Genomic DNA, 27,810 nt, shown 5'->3' with positions numbered 1-27,810 from the left:
AATTAGGCACCATTGTTTTGACTGGAGATGTTCTCTTTGGTGTCTCAAGCCGTTCCCAAGCCCAGCAGACACTGAGCAACTTGCATCTCCTAGTGGCTCCAGCTAGGGATGCAATGATTTGTTGCAGCTGCTAAATAACAATTGCATATTGGTGTTCAGCAATTCTGTCCAAGTGCTTTCCTTGGCCTGTGGGAAAGGTGGGCTCTGTGGAGCAATGCCCAAAGTGCTGGATCTTGGGGCTGCTATTCCTGGCCTCTTCTTTTACCTCTTACTGCAGCTCAACAAACTACCACGCTTATTCCCGCACATTTTTGTTTTGGTCCAAGTGTCAGCTCAGTTTTGGATAGAAAAGGGATCTGTCAGGAAGATTTTAACTATCTTTTCAACACTCCTTCTCCACAATCTGCATTTCAATTCCACAAGGGTTCGAACTAATATACCAAGTTGAGATTAGACATTATTTCTTCTTTTCACTGTTTGTACTTTTTCATTTTATATATATATATATATATATATATATATATATATATGTTGTTTATTTTCCAGTTTTCTTATTTCTTCTCCCTCCTGGATGGCTGGTATCTACTTATCTTATTCTTGCCTAATTGTATTTTTGATTCTACTTTTTTTTTTTTTTCCTTTTCTTCTGCACTTCTTGATTCTTTCCATTTATATTTAGAACAAATAACACCATCTTGGGAATTCTGATTTAATGTAATAATTCTAGTCTATCATCCTTCCCCTGCTCAGACTTAAAAATATTTTTTATTTTTATTTATTTTATTTTTTTAAGGAGTTGGGAAGGGAAATATAACAGCTGTATTACTGTTTTACAAACTTTCCAAATAAGAATAAGAATGGTGGTAATCAGATAAAGAAAAAAAAAATGATATTCGTTGTAAACATCCCCAAAAAAGCAGCCTAATAGATCTGAAGAAACTTTGCTTTAGAAACAGTGGGGAAAAACATTTTTAAAAAGGAGAATGAAGACAGAAATATTCACACAACATTTCGCCAGCGAAAGGGAGGAACATGAGGATTTTAAGACTCTTGGCCAGTCCTACCTGCAAGGAATCAAACATTTCTGGTAGATTTTTGAAGAGCTCTTCTCTTAAACCCCCTAAAAAGACATTGGAAAGAAATTGGAAACAAATCCAATTTTCTGAATTTAAGCAGGGCTGATGAGAAAAAGTGAAACAAAAAACACCAAAACAACTTCTGTTTACCTACCCCTTCTTATCTGATATCACTAAGCTAAAGTTTTCCATTGTGCGAGCTAACATACACATTTCATGATGAAAATAGTCCAAGAAAGTTTCTTACCTGATTCATGTCAAAAATCTGAAACACCTGCTCAACGTACATGTTTGCCTGAGGGTTCATATCACATAGACCGAGTATTGTCTTAAACTCATGGAGAGTAAGTTGTCCAGAAGGGCAATGATTCATAAATCTCTTGTACCACTGACTGTTTTGTATTGCTGCAAAATCATCTGCTGATTCCCCAGCACCCATAACGCTGTCCGCCCTTGCTCTCCATCCACAGCACACTGTTTACCTTTGCACAGTGCTGTGTTCCCTGGCTTGCCTCCAGCTAGAGCTGAGCCACAATCCATGAGCTGTAAAACTACTATAAAGCCCTCGAAGATCCCTGCAGATTAGGTAATCCCTATTAGGCAAAAATAGAAACTCCACGGGATCATCCTCTGCGATCTGTTTGAACACAGGCAGGTTTGTCAATAAGCACATACATCTCCCTGGCCAGAGCTACCTCAACACCTCAACATGTTCCCAGGGTTCATCCTGCCACTGCAGGGGCTGTCTTGAAGATGAAACATGACATTTTTGTTTATGCTGTGTACAAGCCTGTGTCAGGTTTGCAGCCCTGGTACTCTTCCTAAAATCATAATGCTTTGCACTAAAAATGTGCTGGCTATGATGACTTTGAATGCTTCCCAAACAGTAAAATGGTGTTGCAAATGCTGTGCTTTGTTTGGAGGGCTTTACTTTCAACCCTTTGGAAAACAGAGAGAATCAAAAATCCTGCAAAATACTAATGACGTATATGGTGACACTAATGTGTGTTAGTGAGTGCATGTTCATCCAGCTGAAGGAGGATAATATATAAACAGACCATACAGTAGGAAAACATTGGCATTGAAAACAAATATTCTGATAATCTCACACAGGAGACACCAGGTTATTTAAATACAAAAAAGAAATAATAAAAAAAAAAGAGGTGAATTTCACACACCAGAACCAGAGGAAAGTACATAAATCAGAGCTAGTGAAATTTAGGACCCTTTTCAAAGGGTTTGAAAGCACTCTCCAGGACCCTCCAATTAAAACACGTACTTTGAATTTGAGTTACATCCTATCTAACCTGAAGTAGGAGGTAAATACCTCTCATATAATCTTGATGTAAAAAGAACTAGGAATGTGTCCTTAGCTATATAATTCTTAAACAGTAAGAGTAACTGAAATGTAATCATATTGCTTCATTTGCATAATCCATTTAACACAGGTTCTGTTCACACAATCTCAGTGATGGGTTCTCAGATAATACAGTGATAGAAATCAGAATATTTAAAGCATGTATCATAGAAATTGGAAGCTGATAAAGCCACATCCAGCAATTTCAGGTTCAGAAAGAAGCCTGCAGCACACCAAGTCTGTTATTTGCTTGGAATCTCAATTCCTAAATGGCAGACATACTGCAAGATATTAGATCCCAAATTCTTCCTCATTCTGTAATGTCAAAGATCTGGCAAGAGATTTTTACCATTATGGCAGGAGACAAAATCTGATCCTCTAGCAGTAGAAAAATAACATGTAGACTTTAGAAAAAAAGAAAACCATCCCTGTAGTTTTCAATTTGCAGTGGGCAAGACAGTCTGAATAATAACTTTTAGCATCTCTAAACATTATGACCTGTCAGAACGTTGATTTATATGTAGTTTTTTTCACAAACAGATAAAAGAGGATATCTCCTTATTCTATTAAGAAGCACTCAAATAGTTTTTGCTGACTGAATCAGGTAGGCTGTTATTCCACTGAAGTATGAGGGAGGGCAGAGAGGCTTGGTTCATGTAACGTGCAAAGAGCTGAGTCATCTCGTAATAAGATCCTTTGGCTGAGCTTAGCATGGAAAGGAGTCTTGAGCTGGATTTCTGCATTAAGACCAGAATCCAGAACACAAATCTGTTCTGATTGCACTACTCAGAAGTCACACTCTTGTTAGGGAAGAGTTGATATGGTCAGAATGATCAAGAGCAGTATGAAGATAGTTTCTAAGAAAGCCCATGACAAGCCATAAAAATCCCGTATGTGTTACAAGAGAAAAACATAACCAAGCTCATCTAGATGCTATGTGTAGTATCTGAATCCTGTTACTATACTGCTGTAAAACATTGCAGTTCAGTTAATGCATTTCTTTAAGCCTTTCCAACCACTAAATTATACAAACAGATTGGACAAGGAGAAAAACTTGACAGTCTTTTATCTGGGAGGAGATTTCACGTTCTTAATATTCCCTGCTGCAAAAGGATACAGACTGTACAATCTCAGGTATGTGACTATTCTTAATGTACCCTGCCAATCCTGCCTTCTAAATAACTTTTCCTGAGCCTTCTGCCGCAACAGCTCAATTAAGAAAATATACAATGAAATCTATGCCTCAGATTACAGTAGCTAATGGCAGATTGTTAAAACATCTTGCAGAACTGGAAATGAAGATCAGATCTTTAGCTGGAGCTCATTATTAAATAATGAAGTTTTAAGCCTAGCATAAGCAGTTTTATAGTGGATTTTATGAAGCCCTAAAGGCCAAATCGTTGTTTAATTTCATCAAAATGGGGGGAAGACTTCCAAATGGATAAAATATTGAAACATCTTTTTCTGTCTAACATGGAACATTAATTAAACAAGCTCTTCTGGGAAGAGCAAAACAAAAGCCTTCATTTGTACAGACTCTGTCTATTGTCTGCTAAATCTCCTCACCCTGGTACCCCGGCTCCACCCTGTATCCTCACCAGGCAAAAGAAAACAAGTGCCTGATTATTGTGCCAACCAGCTGCTGCCTTGAACAATGAATAAAAGCTGAGTTCTGCATGAGTGGGGCGATCATCCTGGGTGTGTCCCTGCTACCCAGCTGCCAATTTTTATGACAACTTTAGGAACTAATTAGCTAAAATTCCTACTCCATGAAATTTTATTGAAATATGCCAATCGATTAAAACGTTATGGGTTGAGCAGAGAACAGGATTGGAGATTGCTAGATGGGACCATGTAACAATAAAACTCTGATGGGTGTATAACCTGGCAAGTTTAAGGCCTATGTCTTAATATTCATCAGAAAACCCGAGCAAGCTACTCCCTGGGTACTAAGCTATTTGTACTAGAAGGGAGGCGCTGTCATCAGTAACTGGTAAAAAACAAAAACAAAAAACACAGCTGATCAATTAAAAGACATCCCCCTTTTTATAAAGCTCTCCCCCTTTTTAGTTTTGAGCTCTTTCCCTATTTAGAGAGGTGCCAGGTACACACATGGCTTGTCCTCACGCAGAGAGGCTAGCTACTTTGACAACATTTTTTTTTCTTATGGAAATAACCTAGACATGGAAAACTATTTTCCACAACTGTAATCTGTTGGACTGTAATGCCCCGAGTATATAAAAAGCAAATATCAACATCAATAACCCCATTCTCAGTACTATGAGTATTATAAACAAGTGAATAAAACTGTTACAGTTTTAATTATATTTAGTATTACAGGGGTTACAGATAGTAGAAAAAGCTGAAAGGGGTGGTAAAGAGCAACTGCACCTTGAAAGTTTGTGATATAACTTATTCTGCACTTGCTGCCTGTACTGGTTACACTATTTACTGAGTGGAATAGGTATTTTCAAAGATAGAAACCACTAGCAACAGTAGTGACAAGTTCTCCTGGGTATTTCTGTCGGTGCAAAACTATTCAAAATGATACTTTCCTATTCCCTGTCCCCATCCTCAGTTATTCCGCAGCAAGTACCCAGTTTCCTGATGCCTGCGGTTGGTCTTGCATTGGGATGCCATCACCTTGACAGAAATCTGATTTTTAGGAAGTGTTCATTTCACATTCCAGTTTTCTGAAAAGTGACTTAAGCAAGTTGAGGGCTCAATTTTCTGATATACTAATGTTTTTACTTATTTAAGTATTAATAAGTTTTCACTCCGTGATGGGCCCATTTGCTTTTTCAGCTGGAAGCTGACTTTGATTGTTGTTTCTACTATTGACAAATCAGCCTGAACCTTATTTCAGTCAAGGACAAACATTTCTGTAGGAATTATAAATGACTCTCCATTTCTGTAGTATTTAATATAAATTTTTATTTTCTCCTTTGGCTCAAGGAGAAAATAACAAGGCACAATCTTCTGGATGGGTCTCATGGCTGGAAGGAACCCCTATGAACCCTGAGTTGGAAGAACAAATGACAGCAAGGCAACCAACAGCTGCTGGAGGCTTTTGTGTTAACCTAGGATGTTAAGAAGTAAAATTGGGATGAGGGATTAAAATCAGAAAGATGAGTCTTTGGAAAAGGGGGATTGACTGATACCAGCCTAAGTCATACCAGGTGCTCAGAATGAATCCAGAAACCTTTTATTTGGTGACAGAAGAAATCCTATTGTAGCTGTGTTTTATATTCTTAAAGCACTAACAACAATGGACCCAGACAAAAATTTAGTGCTTTTAAAAATATTTTTCAAGTGGAGTTATGCAAATAAACTTCCAATTACAAACACACGTGGAGAATAATAATAAAAATACGTTTCAAAGATGAGAAGTTATTCAACAAATATTGGAACGCAGGCAATTTCCAAAACAGCAAAACGTGCTGGGAACAGAGCATTCAAAATTGTTTGCCTGCCATTCCCATTTATTTGCCAGTAGTTTTCTATTGAATCACCTCTGATTCACTTCCATTACCTCTGAATAGCCAACATTACCAGCACCCTGAGACATGTTGCTGAACATATCAAATGGTAGAGCCATAAGAAAGTCACAAAGTTAAAAATAAATTCTTACCTTATTCATGTCAAATGTGTGAAATACTTGTTCAACATAGCTGTTAGCTTCGGGAGTAAGTCCATGCAGATCCAGGACTTGTTTAAATTCATGCAGACAAAGTTGTCCAGATGGGCACTCCTTCATAAATTTTGTGTACCAATGGTGAATTTCCATGGCGTTAATGTCATCGGCTGATCCAGCAGCACCCATAGTGTCAAACATACCAGGTAACCTTTTTCAGTATTTATTCATCCAAACGTTCATTCTTGCTTCCCGGCAACAATCATTCAAACACCAGCTCTGCCTCTGAGAGCTACTTTAAACCTCTTATAGATCGCTACCAATATAGACTAAGTAAATATAGCACCCTAGCAAGATTACCAGTGCCCAGTTTCAGGACACCACGGTTTTATCAGCTGATCACGGTCTTTGTGCACAGTCAGTTTGCAGAGCCTCAGCAGGGCACGAGGACACATTGTGCTGATTCTCATCTTGTGTTGGCATCTGTGGTGCTAAGGCTATGTAAACTGGATGAATATTGAGTAAGCAACACTCAGGGATTTTGAGAGTAGTTTCTAAACCTGTTTTAATAATTCACAAGGTTTTAACCAGACCTTCAGCCCAGACGTCCTGTCACTTGCAGTGGTTATATTTATAAGGACAAAGCACACACTCTTCACAGTAACTTGTGGAGTCTTGATAGAAACTACAGCAGATTGGTAACCTGAAGGTTGGATGAGTTGCAGTCACTTTCCCTTCTCACTTTTTTTTTTTCCAGGGAATAGGTCACAAAAGAAAAGATAAGCTACTGAATATATAAGAAGAAACAAGAAGTTGTCTAAGTCCTACTGTGAGACATCAAGATGCATCTGTAAGAGCTGAAAGAGCTTTAAATGGTAGAAAGCATATAAATAATGCTTTGGTGAGTGGTTTTCAAACACCACCCTCAAGTAAAGCTTCTCTGAACATCTTATTTTTCTATCCTTATTTTAATAGTTAGATAATATTTTGGATACTTTTTGGACAGCTGCCTTATAGCAAATGACTTTTCATTTTTAATACTTCTCTGTATACCTTGGTCCAAGTACAAGGTTTTACCTTATAGGCCAAAACCATAAGATTATTTGACTTGGATAACCTGAAAAAATGAAAACAACTATACACTAAGCACAGAAACCATGACCTTGTCTTTAGAAAGCAGTTCTACAAGTGTCTGAGTCTTGCATAAGCCGCTGCTCTCCTAAAAAATGTTCCCCCACTGCCACTGCTCATGCAGTCTCATGCTTTACCTTCCCTTAGGTCAGCATGAATTTTTGTGTGGTTGCACCAGGGAACAACTGTAAGAACAGATCCAGGTAAAAGCTTGCAATAAAATTGAATACTAATAAATATAGTTAGCTGAGACTACTTTATTTAAACTCTGCACTGCCTGGTCTCACAAAACAGTGTGTTGTACAAGAAGATAGATCAAATGAGTGGGATGGAAAAGAGTGACCCGCAGCACAGTGAGTGAAAGGCCACTTCTTTTGTATAGGGAAAATGAATAATTGCAGCAGAATGCAGTCCTCCCATGGAGCAGTGTGTAGCTGCATAACCTGAATTTTCTTTTGGGCGAAGAGTCAGGCTGGTTTAGTTGTGAATAGTCAACACAACAGCCATGAGAGACAGATGCTTTACAAATTTCATCTCTATGGCACATTAGTTGGATGTGCACAGGGAGGGAGGTATGAATGACCCTGGACCATGCTGTTTGCGTGTTTTGAGCACTGTTTAATTTTTCAGGTGAATAAAGATTTGGGACACACTAATCATGTAAAATTAGAATGGCAAAATAGTCCAGAAGAACAAGGAAACATGGAAGAAGAATCAAATGCAAATAGGAGATGTTTTCAAAGGAGTTCTTGTAGGCCACGTTCCTGTTAGGGTAGCTTTACTGGTGGATTATAGCGATGAAGTACAGAACCTAAGGGTTATGTTGGCAACTCTTTTTAGCAATTTAATACTATCCTCACTTTCACTCTGAGGAAAACAGGCTTCTCTAGTTAAAGCACAATTGTCTCAGGCTCATTCTATCTACACGCCAAGGTTAGTCAGGGATTGTATTTCTTCATATGTATGACGCTACAAGCAAAGTCAAGAAGCAGAATGAGGGAGAATAACAAGGTAGTGAAGAATTTGGATTGTATATCTGCAGGCGATGTAATGGCAATGTAATAATGGGAGAAAAGCAGCCAGAAGAGGAAAACAAACACAGAGCAGACAGACTGACAGGACTTTGAGAATGTATGGCCATACAAGAGAGGATGAAAAAAAATGATGTCATAAAAAAGTATGTGGCCTGGAAACAAGAAGCTGAGTTTATGTATCAGGTTGAAAAATGGATTTTAATTCCAAAGAACTCCTCATTCCAAAGACCTCATCATCAACAGTTGTGCACAGAAACCTATTGCCTGAGTAGTGCCTGTCTCAAACAGGCACTACTGTATCTGAACATGAAAGAAACCATGTACATGGAAAACAACAGAACCAAACAAAACAGGTCACTTGGAGCCTCTGCACACTCTACCAGATGACACCTGCACTTAGACCTTCATGATGTAATGGAAGTTACTCAAGATTACAAATACAGGTTATAAAATAAAGGCCCTCAAGGCTCTGATAAACTGTCTAGTTAATGTCAAGTTTTCTATGCATGATGCTTTGAAATATGGGGGGAAATATAATGAAGCACTGGAAACCTAAAATCACAGACAGCAAATCCCATGATATCATGACAGAGACGTCAAGAACTCCTATGGAAAAGCATCAAGGGAGTAAACTCTAACCCCAGCATTTTGTCCATAGCAAAATTCTGACTAAGCCTCAAAGTGTTATATATTAGCACCATCAGTCTCTGCAATTCATAGCTTGCACTTGAAGGATGTAGGAAAATGGCACCATTTAGAATTTTTTATTTGATCCCTTTGCTACAGTGACATGCAACAATCTTACTTGTGGCCATAAAAATTGCAGGCCTCTGAACTGAAAAAAATCTTACTCTCCTTTGAATTTAAGGCAGCCTTTCCAGAATGATTTGAAATATTTTTGCAAAATAATTTGAGAAAGGATCACTTGGAAGTCTTAAAAAAATCAAAATGTTTGCATAATTACACCGTGGAACTAATTGCCCCACAATAGTAAACAAATATGGGTTCAAAAGGCAATTAGACAATTATGTCTAGGAAAAGTCCATGAAACCCATTTATTGACTTTGTTATCTGACTGAGCAGCCACGGGCTGCTAGAAGCGGGGAAGGTGGCTGAGGGGCATCTGTTCCCCAGGTATATGCCCCTGGCTATTGCCAGAGACAGAACAGGAGACCAGAAGTACTTTTGAGCTGACTAATGAGTAGGGCTATTTTTACAGTCCAGACATGATCCAAAGAATGTTTAATTGCCTTATCTCTATTCAGCTGGCGGTCAGACTGAAGGAATGAAGACCAATCATTTTGGAAAAAAACAAAGCTGTTTGTGAAGAAGGTCCTATCCTAGATGGATGTCTGGCTACAATACAGGCAAACCCAGTTTATTTGTAATTTACATATATATCATAAAATTATTGGTGTCAGATTTTTTTTCCTTAGAGTTTTCATTTGCATCTTCCCATCACCTTTTCATGCAGGCTTAACACTTCCTTATTAGGATACTTTATATTTAAATTTTCCTATAAGCTTTTCAGCGTGCTCCTATCTGAAGATATGCAACTCTGAATACACAGTAATAAACCTGTGGATTAGTGATTTATTATTGTTACGTCCTATACCTGTTCTCTAAGAGGCCAAAGCTAAACACATGTAGGAATCTGCCTGCTATCAAAGCCATGATGTATACAAAGACAAAATTGGGTGCCACTGATATAGGTAGTAAGAGAAGAAAATCAGAAGAGTTGTGACAGTACACACTAAGGAGACGGCTAGACTGCAATTAACCTTTAATTCTTCTTCTTATGTTGATTTTTTTTTTCTAAATTAGTTAATTACCAATGGTTCTTGTAAACTTTAACAGATGTCTCTTGAAATTAATTTTGTAAATTGTTTCTAAAATGTTGGTAAGGTCACTTAAGTAATATTCTAATTCTACCAAAGCCCTTTATATAAATAATTGAGGTGACATCATTGTCTGTCTGGAACTCTTATGCAACACAGATACAACATTATCTTTTTTTTGTTGTTGTTGTTAAAAAAAAAAAAAAAGACAACCAAACCTGTTCCCTTCCGACCATCCTATGTGAGAAGAAAAAGACGGGAAAAATAATAAAAGTTATCCCTCCTTCAGAAGCATACTAAATATCATTGTTTCATTAATTCCTTTTGGTGAATTTTACAGTTGATGTTTATAAAGTGACTGTAAAAACTAAAACTGAAGAACAAACATAACATACTCAGCACCACCAGCCTTGAAAAGAAATCTTACATTTAATAAATAAATCATAACTTGATTTGACAGTAGTAATTGCATTTCATTTGTCAGTCCCTGCTGGTGTAGAGTCTGGGATTATCTAAAGGTCAAGAATAGTTCTCTGTGAACTGGCACGGGGATTCACAGCACGCAAAGCACCACATTCCCCCCAAGTGCCTTGTCACAGACAGACTCAGTAGGAAACTGGAGCACATTCAGCTCCAGCGCACCAAGGCACATCTCCCAAACTGCAAATAATCTATGTCCATCTATGGTTGTACACAGACACAGAGCCAATTTAGGAAGCCCAAGACACACCACATTTTTCTTTTTGTGTTCAATAACTAGAAATATTTGAAATTGAATATCATTTATTCTCTGAATGCACTTCAGTAATTCTGCCATTTTCCCCCTTAGGCTAATAAGTTTTCCTTAGCTGTGTTTGCAATTCACAGTGTTGCTGTGGTTTCTTAGCATACTCTGCTTTGTAGATGTGGCAAGTGAGGGACAAAATTATTTTCACTTTATTTTTTTTTTAACTGAATGAAATAGTCTTTCAAACCTAGAGAGGCTATTTTGTTTTATATCCTGGCTAACGGCAAGCCTGTACTCCTTCCTGGATGCAGGAATTGAATGCATCCTTAGCAAGTTTGCTGATGATACTAAACGGGGAGGTGCTGTTGGCTGTCTCAAAGGATGAGAGGCCTTGTGGAGGGATCTAGATACATTGGAGCATTGGTAAATCAATCACCAATGGCATGAAATTTAACAAGGGTACATGCCAGGTGCTGTATGGACAGAGTAATGCCAGACAGGTACAGAGGGACAGATGAGTTACTGGAGAGCAGCTGTGCAGAAAGGGACCTGCGGTACTGGTTGACAGCAGGCTCAACATGAGCCATCAGCATGCCCTGGCAGCCAAGAGGGTAATCCTCATTTTGGGATGCATTAAACATAGCATTGCCAGCCAATCAAAAGAAGTGATTCTTCTCATATATTTAACATTGGTGTGGCCTCGTTTTGAATATCATGGTACAGTTCTGGTCTCAGCAATATAAAAAGGATGTTATGATACTTGAAAGCATACAGAGGAGGGCAACAGAGCTGGTAAGAGGGCTAGAGGGCATGTTGTGTGAGGAGACGCTGAGGAATCACGGGTTGTCCAGCCTGGAAAGAAGGAGGCTGAGAGGTGACCCCGCTGCTCTCTGTAACTTCTTGAGGAAGGGAAGCACAGAGAGATGCGCTGGCCTCTGCTTCCTGGTCACGGATGACAAGATCCTTGGGAAGGGCACAAAGCTACACCAGGGGAGGTTCAGAGTGGACATTAGGAAATATTTCTTTACTGTGAGGGTGGTCAAACACAGAAACAGGCTTCCTAGGGAGGTGGTTGATGCCCCATGCCTGCCAGTGTTCAAAAGACATTTGGACAACACCCTCAATTAATATACTTTAACTTTTGGTTAGCCCGGAAGAGGTCAGGCAGTTGGACTCAATGGTCTTCATTGGTCCCTTCCAACAGAACTATTCTATTCTATTCTATTCTATTACATTTCTATTGAGAAGTAATATAAACATACATTTAAACATGGATAATTACTAGCTAATAACCCATCATGGAAACCCAGAACAAATGACATGCAAACAATGCATGTAAGGCATATCCATAGTTCAAGTATGGACAACAGCAGAACGAACTCAGGTGATTACAGGAGCTTACTGTATAACCTATCCAAAAAGTTTTCCCTGAATTTTTACCACCCAAATTCCAGCTTTTTGCATGGCTGAGTTCAGACTGAAAAGGCTGGGAGGTTCTGTTTTCTCATCTCCCCCCCGCCTTTTTTTTTGTCAGAAGGACCCCAAATAATTGAAAGATCTATTAATAAGGATTGGACAAAGAAAACAAGGAAGAAATTGATATGATTTTATGTTATTATCAGATTTGGCATTACATCCTGAAAGGCAATACAGAAAAATAAAAACAGCATGGAATTCAATTTAAAGGAAAGATGTGAGAAAAATCTTTTGACCTTTTATACTTAATATTCCTCAAGAGGAATTTCATCACCACTGTGCTATGCAGCACTAACTGTTCTGCAAAGTTGTCTCACACAGCCACAATTCCAAAGACAGTTCCTGACTGCTGCAATTCATAACAAATTTTAAGATGAAAAAATATCAGTAAGCACAACATTTATTTGTGTTATTTTTTATTTAACTTAGAATTGATAAAGAGAACTCTGTGTTTCAGTCTGAAAAGCTGAGACAAATACATCTCGGAGAATCTGTCTTCACTAAGAAGTTACATGCTATGAACAGGAAGGCATAACTTCAGTGCTTTTAAAAAGGGAATGTAAGAGCTTAATCACAGTATGCAATTAAAATAAAGACATGGGAAATCTGGTAGAGTTTAGAAAGTAAAGAGCAGAGTTTCCAGACAAAATTGCTGATGTATTACAATTTATTTTATTTTATTTTTTTAAATTTAAGCTATTTTCATCATCATGTAATAGGTCAGCATATCAGCATTCACTGTTAAGAGTAAACTGCTGGAACTCTAAGCTCTGAAAAACTGGATTCAGACTTGCAATAACCATTTGAAAAGAAAGAAAGGGGGAAAATGGTTTGGGTTCCAAAGCTGTTTGAAGATTCACGAAAAGTGCTGTCTACTTTAAGTGGAGGTCACATATTTAGTTTGTGCATTCAAGTAGGTTCCTATCAGCCATTTTACTTAGTTGGAAAGAGAAACTTCAATGGATCTTCCAATTTCACAAGCTTGCATTTTCAGAAATTCTCTAATCTGTTCTAAACTTCCATTTTCTTAGAGGATACCGATATCCACTGAAGTGATAGAAACTACCAGGAAGATGAGATAACAGAAAAAATTTCTCCTACCTTACAAATCACCTGTTCAACATACAACACTGAGCACGAAGATTTTACCAAATCTTTTCCATAGCAGATACAAAAGAAGAAAAGTATTCTAAGTCCTCCAAGTTCATTTACTTACTAAATCCGGCCTTATCCTTGAAATGCAAATCACAGTGAAACACAAGCTATTTTTGACAAAGTGCTGTTTGCATGAACCTGGAAAACTAATCTTTAATGGAATAACCTTGCTTCTCCCACAGTTCTTAAAAGTCACCATGCTGATATAATTTGTTTAAGACAGAAGATCCACCTCCTGAAACAGTTCTTGTAAAGCTGAAGATTGCGTAAAGATAGCTAGCCAAGTTTTGCAAACTGCACACACTAATAATTTTGAGACAAAAATTTCCAGTCTGTCTTCAAAAAATTAACGTATTCATACACATATGCACACACACACAAATATTTGCCCCCCAAAACCAACAACCCTGGGTGAACTAAATTCTTTCTTGTATTAATGCTTTTGATAGGCTTGACTGCAACAATATTTTACAGCACTAACTGAAAGTTAAAGCTGAGCTCAGGTTTTCTGTATTATGCATAACCTTTCTGTCTACCCTGCATAATTTAAGGTGGCTCTCTGGAGTATTAAATGTACTTATGTTATTAAATTCGAGAATATAAATCAAAGACAGCTCTATTCCTTGGAAAGTAAGATCCACAAAGAATAATTACAGCTATATAATAGCACATCATCATGGAATACAAATTAATTGTATATAGTATTTTTTACCTTGTTGTAGAACAATTCTGACTTCTTTAATTGTTCAGGAGGTACCTCTGGTTATTCTTATAGATAAGGAAATAAGGAAAAAGAATTAGTATTTACGTTCAGAAGAAGTATTTAAGCACTATGTGTGTGTATAAAAGGAATCAAGAGAAATTTGTAAAAGAGCCAACAGCTGAAGAAAAGCAAATAGGGAAAGGAAAGAAAGAAAAAAAAAAAAGAGGAGAAAGTATTATCAAACATCAATTAATTCAGGAGGATATGGAAGCCTAGAAGTGTGAACTAATTCTTTACCATCAGCTGGAGAATAATGACATTTTCATAGCTGAGTTATCATTCTATGCCTTAACAGTGATATTGGAGTATTTAATAATTCTGTAGTACTGGAGAAAAAAATGCCAGGACAACTGATAGACCTGCCCTCAGATACTAATACAATTTTCAAATCCTGTAATCTAAAATGAAGCTCATCAGAAGATCCATAACAGATGGTTTAATTCTGTGTACTGTTCCTGGAAATGTATGTAAAATTGAAGGCAGGCTCTTGCTGCAACAAACCTCAGAAAATGTGAATGTGTACTTCTGACAACCATCTGCTGTCACCTTCCAGTACCTAAGCCCTCAGTAGACATGCACATGTAGTAAACTTTACTGATGCTGCAAGACGGCATAGGACAAAACGTAAAAAGAGCCCACAAAAAAAAAAAAAAAAACTCTCTCTTGGGTCCTTGATGGGGAAGTAATTTAAAAGTTGCATGAAGAGAGCTGATCTTTAACTTTCACCTTAAAGCTGCCTGGAAGCCATTCCCTTTCTAAATAGAATTAGCAATATTTAGAAGCCAGAGAAAAGCAGCTTATTAACAGAGGCAGACTGAGCTGCAGCTTCCCTGAATGGTCCCGCAGTGGTGTCTTTTGAGTTCATCACAGATCTGTGAAGTTTTTGAAGGAGGGGGGTAATAATTTGTTCACATCAAAATGTTGCAACTAAGCAGAAAGCACAGGTAGTGTGGACTGGTAAAAAAATAATCAAGGTGAGTACATACCTACCAAACTTGTACCTACCAAGAGTTACGCCCATAGCATATATTTACTGGTGGTGGGTTGACCTTGGCTGGTGGTCAGATGGCCATCCAGATGCTCTCACTGCCTGTCCTCAACAGGACCGGGGGAGAAAATGTGATGAAATAGCTCATGGGTCTAGATGAAGACAGGGAGATCACTTACCAACTATTGCCATGAGCAAAACAGATTTCACTTGGAGTAAGTTAGTATAATTTATTGCCAATTAAATTAGAATATTATGGTGAGAAACAAAGACAAAACTAAAGGAAAATGTCTTTCCTCCCCCTTCCCCCCACTTTCCCAGCCTCATTTCTCCATTCTTCACTCCTTCATTCCCCTCTCCTCTACCTCCTGCCTCACAAAGCAGCACAGGAGGGATGGGGAATGGGAGGTTGCAGTGAGTGCATAACAGCTTCTCTCTGCTGCCCCTTCAACCTCACACTTTCTCCTGCTCTAGCACGGGCTCTCCATGGGCCACAGTTCCTTTAGGTCATGTCCAACTGCTCCACCATCATCCTCTCCTTTGCCATGGTGTGGTAATCTGCACCACTAAGGTACTCTCCAGGAGCTGCAGGGAAATACCTGTTCCACCATGCTCTCCTCCAGAAGCTGCACTGCAACTCCTGCTCCAGCACCTTGGGCAACTACCCCCCTTCTTCTTCTTTAACCTTGGTGTTCATGAGGCTGCTTCTCACACAGGGCAGCCCTGGCATCTCCTCACACAGCAGCCCCACAGCCCCCTGCCTCTTCCTGGGCACGCGAGCTTAGTAAAGTAGTTCAACTAAAATTTCGGTGCAGCTAAGGATGGGGACACAAGCAGACACTGCCCTAACCGAAAAACAGGAGAGGACCATCACTTCCCTCACAAAACTCATTTGGAAAAATTGCATCAATGCACGCCTTGATGGCAATTCTATGAAGCCTTCATGTAACTGTAAGTCAGGTGAGACGTTACCCTGGTTTTCAATGAAACTGGATCTCTGCCTGTATCTGTGTGTCAGGAGTATTTAAGAAAGCAGTATAAGCAGTATGTTCCACCTAGTAAGAATAATGAAGCATCGTTTTTTTAATTATACCAGCTTGGACATTCTCTAGAGGAAGACACCTTAATTCTGAATGAATGTAATCAAATTGGACAGCTATAAGTTCAGATAGTTTAAGCATAGATGGGGGATCCCCTATCAACATGCAGGTAAGTGGTTCTTGTGATAGCTTTCGTCTCGCAAAAAAATTACAGCAGAACTCTAAAAAAATTCAATGACAATTACAACAACAACAGTGATGAAGATTCCTAAAGCAACAAGGCCAGGGAAGTCATATGCTGGTCACTCAGCTGGGACATTTTTGTTAAGGACCATTACCTTTAGTGAAGCTCTCCCTTGGTACAGTAGAGTGAAGCAAACTGAATGCAACAAGTAAAACTATGCCCTTAAAAATTGCAAAGTTTTAACTTCTTGTAGCTCAATAAGAAAAGGACTTATGGAGGAAGGTTGAAATCCTACACACAAACTGTGCTTACAAGATTTCAGTGCACACCATTCCACTACAAGAGCTATCAGAAAATTTACTTAGTGAGCAGTTTCCAATTTAGTACAATGTTAAGTGGCAGAAAACTTCTCAATTTTATGAAAATTAATTCTGTTTTTCAACCAGCTGTAGAAGATGACACTAAACCATCTGGCAGCCATCATGTATAATTTTCTGTGTTTAAAATTAAGGAACTGGACTGGAGGCCAACTATTTGTGCTATTCAATGCGTCTTCACTTTGTGTCTGTGCTATCCAATGCCATCAGCTTGTCTTCTGCAGACTCCCAACAGAAGGACAGAAATCTTTTTTTATCTTAGATTCACATCACTGGTGGAAAAAGGCCATGTTTTACAAAAATACTTCCTTGTATTTCAGATATGAAGCTGAAGCAGAGCTGCAGAGAAACCATGCTTGGGTCAGAAAGAGTACTTGCAGATCTGACACCTGATTTTGTCACTTGACATCTCAGGGAAGAAGTTCCCTCCCAGTCTGTTCACTCTGTCCTTGGAAGAGGTGTAGAAGAAACAGCATCCAGTGAGCAACATACAGATATTTACTCATATCACTAGCTGTATGCATGGTGGCTTTTGGTTTGGTAAGCAGGGTGAGGGGAGCAACAGAGTAAGGGGATGAAGAGGGAAGCAACGGAGAAGGGAAGAGGATCTTCTTTCAGGCAGAATACTCATATTGCCTAGTCTGTGTTCCCTAATAACACTGCCTGAATTATTGAATTATTGAATGCTGTTGGGATGAATGATAATCAATTCGTGGATACTATTCAATAAATGAAGTGTGTCCCTGATCACAGACAGAGGTTTAGAACACCTGGCAACCATACTGCAAGCTCGTGTGCTTGCACATTCTGTTATTGTGCAACTTAACTCACAGAGTACAGGAAGCAAACTTCTTACAAGCTTAATTTTATCTGCAAAAATTCTGACTATAAAGACTGACACAGATGGTATTTCGGATACCTGTACTTCTGGTATTAAGATAGCCATGCTTTCCCACAAAATAAATAAATAAATAAATAAATAAATCAGTGTTTAAAGTCTGTGTTTAATTCATTTTTCCCTGTTGGCATAAAAGCCACCTTAGGAAACCACTGGTGGTACCTCTGGCAATTTTATTGGACAATTGCCCAGATTTAGACCCATGATAATGTTGAGGCTGCTATACCGTTATTATAACACATATTTGAAGAAACTGGTTAATGCATGAATTAAAGTCTGGCTATTCATTTGCAGCATGTTCACACAATTTTGCAAACTGCATCTGCAGAATCAAATAGTAAGAGCACACATTCATAGTTTTTCTTCTATGAAAGTTATTAAGAGGTTTTTGAGTGATTTCAAGATTTCTTTTAATTTAGGAATTATTATTCTCCTCTCATAAATTGACTTAGAGAAATTACATTGACAGGCTTAATGATGTAGCTGGCCACAGCATCTCTATTCAGTCAAACAGAAATGTCATAATTCTGCTAACAAATAGCTTCTTCATGTCTCCACTTCTCCACTTCAAAAGTTGATAGTCCTTAAATAAGAAGCCTGATTAAGTTTTGTCTATCTACTTTTAGTTCCTGTGCTTTATCTGGTAATTATTCAATGTAAAAGGCTTTGGAAGAGCAGAAGCCTACTATGGGGCCAGGTTCTCTTTATGCCTGACCTAGAGCTTCTCAGTTTTAATGATCAAAGTAACTGGAGCACAGAACATGCATCTAATTCTATCTAATTCTGTTATTTGCTTAGTACATTACTCTTTTTTTTTTTTTCTTTCTTTTTTTTTTTCCCCGTTTGCTTCAGGAGATAAATGGTCCGAAAAATATCTAAAAGTCCCCACGTGAAACACAGTGTATCATGAGCCAAATTTAAAATGAAGTAAAAAGTGAAGAGACACTTGCAAAGGGAGTTGACATAACACTATTGCCACAATGCATCTAATTTCAATTCTAAATGTGAAGTTTCGGTTTTGCTTTCAAATCCCCATTCCTGCCTCAAATGCAGTAGAAATAGCATCTGCCAAAAACTTTAAGTATACAATTTATGCAATTTCCTGACTACCATGTTTAGCACTAAACTGAAGATTTCCTCCTTCATCCAAGGACAAACTACTTGCAGCTTTGCTCTTTATTCAATTCACTGTCCGGAAGAAGGAACAGTTTTTCATCGCCTGAAAAAACAGTCCTGAATACCCGCAGGGAGTATGGCTATGAATGGCTTCAGAGAGAGACATAAGCGGTAGTAAGAGATGAAAATCCTCACTTCACCCTGCTAAATCCAGCATTACGCTTCAGTGATGTGACAAGAAAAGAGCCAAATACCTGCCACTTTCATCCTGCTGAAGTCCTGAAACCAGGATTAGAGTTATATAATGTTGTAAAATGGGAACTGAACTTGTGAAGGAAGGAATCTCTCAGTTCTCTTTATTTAAAATGACTGCCTGTGCAGCTGAATAGCAATTCCCCAACACAAACAACACAGAAGAGCCAAGTCCTCAAAACTGTAACTCTTGCCCAAGCACAGTCTTACAAGTGCACTCTCTAGGTTAACTACATGCATCTAAGAATTTCTGCTCAAGAGTAAAACTGTCGGGCATGTCCTAGACAGGGAAAAATTTGATCAGATACTCATTTTGTTCTGGATATTTTGCACAGTGCTCAATCTTTGTTTACATTTCAGCATAAACTCTGAATCAGAGACTGAAATTAAGGCACACCTCAATGAATTCAGGGTTCAAATCCACAAATGTGCAAGATGAACACAGCAAGATTGCTTCAGGTACAGAAAAGCTTACCTTAAATGAGAGGTTGGTATTTCTAGCATCCTCCTCTACATGCTCAGGCCAGATCCCATGAATGCTGTCACTGCATCCCATCTAATGAGTAACCCATGTTTAAATAAGCGCTACAGATAAGCAGAGCACAGAATAAACTTAAAGGAACTTGGAAATATCCTTTCTACTGCCTTCTTACAGTTAACATCTTAAAGCTGCCACAGTAAGCGTTAAATAAAACTTGAAATCAGGGAGACTACACAGTCTATTTCTGCAAGGCTGTCCTGGAAGCAGGTGAAATCTCCATCAGGTTGAGGGTAAAGGCCCCAAGGGCTCTGGACTGGGCAACTCCAGTTTTTCTCAGCCCTGCAGCATGATCCAAAAGTCCAATTAGTCCTGACGGCAGGGAGTAAGGGATGGCTGTCCCAAACTTCAGCCAGAGAGCAAAAAACGTGCATTTAGAGTTGTAAGAGCAAAGTGAAAGTGAAGGGCTGACAAGGCATACAAACTTGGCCTTGCCAAATTACGGCACTACTAATGCCTTACAGGGAGAGGTGTTGCATGTCCTCAAAGAGGGCTGGAAGACGTTGAAAGAACTGGAGGGAAAGCACCTTGGCTACCCAAAACCTTTTTGTTTGGGAACAAAAGTGTAGGTTGCTTGGAAGACCACAGTCTCTCTGAGAGGCTGGCTTTGCATGTTAGAGAGTGAAACACACAGTGTAAGACAGGAAAATATTGATTAAATCAGCTGTTTTTTTCAGTTGGAGTTCAATAATATCAGACAGGACTGAACAGAAGACATTGTTCAACCTATTCTTGCATCAAACAGGAGACAGGTAATTTTATAGTAGACGGAAAAAGTGAATTAGAGTTGTAAATTTTACTAAAGAACAAATAAGAATTGCTTGGTAGAATGAAACCATAGAACTTAATTAGCTTTACAAGATCAAAATCAAACAAATAACAGGTGAATAGGTACTGTTGCAAAGAAGCAAGGAAGACTGGAAACAGACTAAATAATTTAAGAAATAGCTAGTGTGGTGTATTTTGGATTTCTAAAATTGTTGGATATTTTATGTCTAAATATCTAGTCTTTCGGTACTGACAAGCCAGTATTTTTGACTCATACCCCCTCTCCGCAAAAATTAAATTATTTTGATAAATCTGCTAAAACAAACCTTTATTCAATGGGCTTCCTTTCACTGAGTTTTAAGAGAAGCACATGAGAAAAGCAACAAAATCAACAATTCACACAATTTCAACACAGAACTGTAGTGCTCAGAAATTAATACTGCACTCAGCAGCAGTCCAAGGTACCATATTAAGATAAATGATTGAACTACTGCAGGAAATGTGTTTGTCCAGATACTGCCGCATTCTGATACAACATTAGTTTGATACCCACATTAGTATTACTGATGTACCTTTTCTGTTTATCTTACCTCTGTGTGGCAACTATCTACAGATATTTAAACTCATTCATCCAACAAAGCCAAAACAGTTGCCTGAATGCTACATTGCATGTGACCATCCTGACAAAACTAGTGTTAGGCATCCTACGACCCCAGCCTCAGGAGTCTTATTACAGCAAATTTATGAGAGCAGATGTGGCTCCACGCCTTGCAAGACTATGTGTTGTGTTTGGCACACTGGAGTTAAGCAACGACAGAGCTTCATATATTCCTACAGCTGCGTAAAGTAGTAATTATATCAGTCTAACTACACGCTAAAAATGTATGACTGAAACTAAGTTAGCATGATTAAGGGATCTGAAATCTTGGATAAGTCCTTGCCTTTATTATACTGTGTGAACTGTTTGCAGCACTGTCTTGAAAAATAATAATAAAAAACAAAAACAAATTTGTTTCATGGCAGTTTAAGTAACAGATGTTTAATCACTGTTTTTAAAGTCTTCTTTCTGAAAATTGAAATTATGTTTTTCAACAAGAATGTCAGGTTTATTTTATCAACCATATATTTATGAATATAGTACCAGGAAATGAAGAGAAATGTAAACAAGAATGCCATAGATATCATTTATATCGAGTGGCATTTATTTACAGAAAAAAGATTGCATGTAATATTAGTTATTAGTAGTTTTTCACAATCAAGTTGAATTATGATTTCAATACCTAAAAGAATATTCAATAGTTATGTAATACAAAATTTCATAAATTAGACTCAATCACACACTTAAATCCAGGAAAATGTTGTTAGCAAGCAGAAGAGTTTCTACTGCTTTCAGTAAAAGGAGAGGCTGCTGATTATCTGCTGCACTAAAACATGGACCTTGATCAAGTTATGAACAGAGTTATACGACACAGCTGACTCTGGGATGAGGAGGTGGGAAATTATGTCTCAGAAAGATACTCCTGGTCATGCCATCCTCAGATAATATTAATACTCTATTTTCATATATTGTAAATTAAATGTCGTATTGAAGATACTCCCCATTTACCGTTGTACCTTGTGATAGAAATAAGCCTTTGGTCTGAAATATTTTTAGAACTGGAACATTTTTTGTAATCAGATTATTATATAAGATCAATTAAATAGATTTAGTGGTTATGCAGCCACCAAAAATAAAGCATAAATACACGACATCGTTCTCCAGGGAAGATCTCATCACCGAAACCTGAGGGGATCATTAGCCTCAATTTCAATTTCACTTTTATACAGCACAGTCTACACTATGCAATGCATTATGTTTTGTATCATTAGCTGCAGCTATGCCAAACACACAGTTACTCTTCTCACCTGTCTGGCTTAGAAGCAGCAAGCTGCTTCCTGTTTCATCCACAGCATCATCCCCATCAAACAAATACACGTGTCTGCATCACAACATTTTTGCTGCTCTCAAATGAATCTACGGACTTGGCCAAAAACATCAGCTGAATTATTTGTAAGTGGTATCCCTAAAGAACTTTTAAGCATGATTTCCTTTAGTAAAAGTACGGGTGCTTATTATTTAAAAAAATAAATTAGCAATTATTTCCTTGAAAGAGCTTACACAGCAGTGTCATTTTGTTCTCTATAGAGTGCAAGCAGAACAAAAGACTCTTCAGCATGACTTTTCTTTCAGGTAAGAAAGCTGTAATAGGCAGGTGGCATTCAGATTGGTTAGTTGCTGTTCCACATGAAATACTAGCAGAATAAGGTTTTGGTCCTGCTATGTAAATAGTTTTGTCAAAAACCTCACTGAAAGGCAATGAAATCTCATGAATGCAGAGTAAAGCTCAGAATAGCAATTTTTCTCCCTGTGATCTCTAAAGCCTACTTTTAACTTTCCTCATGCCAAAGTCTTTAGTCTTATCTTACTCTTGAATCTAAAAAGCACCTGAATCTAAAGTCTCTAAAATGTCACAACTAAGTTAAGTTTTTTAGGTGTTAAACTACTTAGCTTCTCATAACAACATGGATACAGCTAAGAAGAGTTAGATGCTGTTGGTTCATCAAAGGCATTTTGGAACGTGCTTTGTCTTTGCTGTTATTTTCATCAGAAATAACTCCACTTATGTTAATGGGTTCAAGAGGGCAGAGCTGGTCTATAAATACTTCCTTGCTAGTTGTTTCCCACTTGAATCCAACAGAGTTCCAGACACTAGCTCATCATTATTATGAAACAGATTATGAAACTATCTTTATCTTGACCCACAAGTATTTCTCACATTTGCCCTTCCGAATCTCTTCCCCATCTCATGGAGGGTGAAGGTAGGGGGGTGAGCAAATGGCTGGTGGATACTCAGTTGCTGGCTGGGGTCAACCCACCACAGTGACTGATTTGGTTTGATTAACTTCCATTCACATGCACTGTCACTTATCAGTGCAGATAACCTGGAAAGACGTTTTATGACAGGTCCATGTAGAGTACTGTAACTTGGCAATAAAAGCAAGATGTTTATCACTTACGATCAAATCAGACTAGCCATATAAATTTAATCCTGGGTCTAGATGCCCAGTATAGAAGTCATGGAAAGTTAAAAATGATTAGCACACAAAAAGAGACGGACAAGCTTCTACGCTAACGGAAGCACCAAAATAAACAGCCAACAAAAGCATATAAGAAAAGAAAACAGAGAACTCCTGAAGTCCGGATTGATGTTGGTGTCCTGGGCATTTGGGACAGATTAGGACAGCAGGAGGAACAGCATTAAGGGCTTTGGTTTGACTCATGGCCACAGTAAGTTCTCAAGTCTGTTTAGATGAGACTTAGCTATTGCATTTCCCTGAAGTGTGTTGACATAGCTAATGACAACAAGGCCCAACAGATGATTGAAGAGATGAGGAAAGGAAGCAACATCATGCTTTCCAAGGAAAAAAAAGAATGATCGAGACAGATGTAATTTACTCCAGTTCTTAGCATCACGTTCCTACAAATAGAGAGCAGTACTGGAGCTATTATCGTCACCATTCAGGCATGATAAGTGTGAAAAATAATGAACTATCTGAACACATAAAATGAGCATAGTATAAGGCATAGTTATCAGACATTTCAACTATCCCTGAAACAGGAATAATGTGTGTTCTATGAACCATCCATCAAATCTATCCGACATTATTCCATCTGACAGATTAAATGGCTGATCTTCAGTTTATGTAAAATTGCCAGATATCCAGCAACTTGAGATGAACCAGTCTAGTTTTCACGAAAAAAGAAAAAAGAGATTGAGTACAGTAGTGATGAAAATTACTACCTTCATGTATTCTGTCAAAATGCCAGAGTTTGCATGTCTTGAAACATAAAAATGAGGGAAAGACTGTGCAGAGGCAGACAGTTAAGCAAAGAAGGTAGGGTTAAGATGAACAAAAGCAGCTTGCAAATTACCAGCTTTAGGGCAACAGTTGCTGCTAAAGGAACACAAGACAATTAAATCTTAGGTTCATTTTCTAGCACAGAACAACTTAATTAAAAAGCAATTAAAGGTACATGAGGTAGGAGTGATCAGCTGACCTAATTTTTCATTAACAATCAGAGACTAGATTGTCAGCTGTGATCAGCCAGTCCCTGTTTGGGCAAGTTATAAGTCTAAGAAATATGTATATTTTAAAAGTATGCCTTAAATTGAGACAGTGGTGTAAAGGCTAAAACAAACATAGAGAGAATTAGAAGGGATAAGTATCATAGTGAGTGACATATCCACAAAGAATTGTGCAGTAATTTTGAAAAGTTAATGTTTTAAAAAGAGTATCATGGTAACTTGAGGAAAAAAAAATCATTATCATTTGGAGGGAGTTTGTAGCCATTCATCATTTACAGGACAAGCAGGACAGTATCTAAGCAATACTTAAAGACAGATTATGATCAAAGTTTACAAGGGAGGGAGAACTTGTATCGCGGTGAATTCTTAGTCAGTAAAGTAAATATTTCACTGCAACGCTAGACCGTGACCTCAAGATATAACTGGTTTAACAGCATGAAGTACTGGGTATGGACTCATCTTTTGCTGAACAGAAATACAGACCCTCTGTTACAAGGAAAAGACAGTGGTCAGGCAATTTTATTTGTAACATGACTTGGCAAGATCCACAAACTGAAGCCAGATGATACTAATTTATATTCCAATTCTATCACACATTCTGCCTCCTAAAAATGACATTATTTCCATACAGCCAGGTATTCATTTACAGGAGAAGCATGGAACACAATGTGCGCAAAAGCAACTCAGCTACAGGTCACCTTAATCATGAAGACTACTAATGAAAAAGCTTCCTGTGATATGAGCCCAAAATGGATGAGTTCTGAGGTCCAATAATAAATGACACATACTTCAGGGAATTGCTCACTGTTAGGCTTCCTATCCTTTATGAGAAACAGTTGTGAGCTATAAGCACTCAAAACTTTACTGACAATTAGTTTAATGGAAGTAAATTATTTTACTTTCAGTAAATTCAGAAATATTCTGCTCTTAAATTGACTGCTAATTCTTAATGCAAGCCTGTAATACATCCACGCTGCAATTATAGAAAATGCTCCTTAATTTGGAAGTCCTTCTCTTTCTCCATCAAAGGTGTCATAAATTGGTAAAGATTTCTTTTCTTCATTACAAAGAGCATTAAGATTTTGTTGTTATTATACTCTGTATTCTAAAAGGACCTTTCTGCACTACAGTGAAACAGTGCAACAAATTCATATTAAATAATCTGCTAATCTTCTAAGCCTTTTCTTATTTATCTTCCGCTTGTACTTTACCCTCTTGATTCTGGGGTGTTCAATTCACGACATTTTCAGGAAATTACTTTTCCTGTATTTCTTTATAATTTTGCAAATTAACATCTGGCTATCAGATTTCCATTTCTGAAAGATAATACATTATAGATGTCTTCACCTCCTATATACTATATGAGGGTTTCTATCTTTTATTTATTATTATTTTTTATTTCATTTTGTTCCAAAGAGGGAGGGAGAGAGAGAGAGAGAAGTAAAGATAAACCTGCTATTTAGAGAGTTTATTATTATTGTAAGTTAATTGTAAGGAAGTATTAATTGAACTTATCTAGCAGGTTATAGGTTGACTTTCACTGCATCACCAACATGATGTTTTCAAGAAAACGCCAGCAGTTTGAGACAGCTGATCCACAAGTAATTAAGGCAAATGATACCTTAAGCTGGAGATTTAGAGTGCTCAGTCACCCTGTTAAGAGTATTACTGGCTTTAAGACATTTAAAGTCCATCCATGCTAAAGACCATCCATGTCACTTTGCCTACTATTGCAAGGTCTTTTATCATAATAAACTTGGTAAATTCATATTTTTACACTACAGCTCTCAATTCTCAATGGTAGTACAATATTGCAAGCCACCAGCTTTAAATGTGGCATTTAAACAGCAGAAGGTTTAGGATCACTTCTGCATTTGATTTTGATATAATTTGTTCCCATATAACAGCTTTGGTGCCTTAAAGTTCCTCACACAGGTAATTTCTAGATCACTATCTTTCACTTCAGTTGTAACAACACCCATGGTTCACAGAGCAGGTATTTTCCTCTAGGCTGTAAAGGGTATCTGAAAAAATCTGTAGGAAACAGACAGGTTGTAGACATTTCTAGATCAACAACATGTAAGTTGAATCCCTTCATAGTCTGCAATCATTCCCTGGGATGTCTCCTGTGCCACACTGCAGACTATGTTCCTTTTTCAAAAGTTCTCGAGTTTGTATTGGGATGTTTTGGATCTGACTGTATGTCATACAATGAATGGTATGCATGGGGAGCTTGGAAGAGAAGCTGTGTGAACCTTTCTGGACTGTGTACTGCACCACTGCCCATGGCTGTGTAGGACCATGGAGACAGACAGCCATCCGTTCGGCAACACAAAGATTCATCTGCCTAACAAAATACCATTAAATTGTCCTACAAATCACTGCTTTCACAGAATAAGTTACAAGTAGTGGAGATACACTGTTAGATCACAATTCCGGGAACATACCTCAATGTTCAAACATCCTGTTTTTTAATTCTGATTTTCAGGTGGAATTTTCAAGAAATGTTTTTAAGGCACCATTTTCTTGAGCAACATCCTGCTTGCAGCTTTTGTAGAAAACCGTGCGCATAACTGGCTGCTTTTACCTTTCTCTGATTGACGGTCATGGAAAAAACAGGTTTTCAGTTTATTGTGTGACAGCCCTTTATTTTGATGACAGTACTTAACTCAATGACAGGTTAATCTTCCAAAGACTGAGATCTGACACACCTCTTTTTCTGGAAATCAGAAAACAAATAAAATACTAATCAGTTCATATGAAGCCATATAATTCCTCACTATTGCTTGCTGCAAATATGACTGATAATTATTTTATCAGGTTAAACTGATATTTCATTTAATCTCCATCAGGATTCAACAACGGGGAAGAGCAAATAAACCAGCATGCAAACAACTGATATGCTCATATTCAACAAACTTGTAGTGAAAGAAGGAAGAGTGGGCTGTGAGAGGATGAATTTTTTCCTGACCTTTTTGAGTGATCAATGTACATCCTGAACAGCACCGATAAGTTTTTGTCCCAGCCAGTTTAACTGCAAGTATTATTCCCCCCGGGTCTTAAAATTTAGATTCATATTAACATGCAGCATTATTTACTGCTTTCTGACATTCTATTTCTTCTAGCACGACACAGAAACATTGGGCAGGTTGAATCATACTAGCTATAATGTGACAATGTTATTTTCCCAATTGTATATACATTAACATTCCGATCCTTTTCTTTTGGAAATGAAATCTGAAGTGCTAGAGGCCTGGTCTCTATCCAAAGCAAAGCCATTTATCTAGTTCACTATTTTTTTTTTCTTTAATCTTTAAAGATGTATGTGGGG

At 37.9% G+C, this 27,810-nt stretch overlaps 1 protein-coding gene across 4 annotated transcripts in view; it reads right to left on the bottom strand.

The window, feature by feature from the left end:
- GUCA1C (guanylate cyclase activator 1C) overlaps positions 1–27,810 on the bottom strand; it is a 130,283-nt gene that overhangs the window by 27,630 nt on the left and 74,843 nt on the right. Inside the window, exon 1 of one of the 4 annotated variants that reach the window (XM_080557632.1) lies at positions 6,065–6,364. The exons of the other annotated variants lie outside the window; for them this stretch is intronic. Coding sequence (XP_080413758.1) covers positions 6,065–6,268 — 204 coding nt within the window. The 5' untranslated portion in view covers positions 6,269–6,364. Of the gene's footprint in view, positions 1–6,064; positions 6,365–27,810 lie in introns of those variants that run through there. 4 annotated transcript variants of the gene reach the window in all.

The sequence above is a fragment of the Anser brachyrhynchus genome (genome assembly GCF_964034855.1).
Source record: "Anser brachyrhynchus genome assembly, chromosome: 1".
NCBI lineage: Eukaryota > Metazoa > Chordata > Aves > Anseriformes > Anatidae > Anser > Anser brachyrhynchus.
The sequence above is the reverse complement of the archived record's forward strand: the minus strand, read 5'-3'. Positions and strand labels throughout refer to the sequence as shown.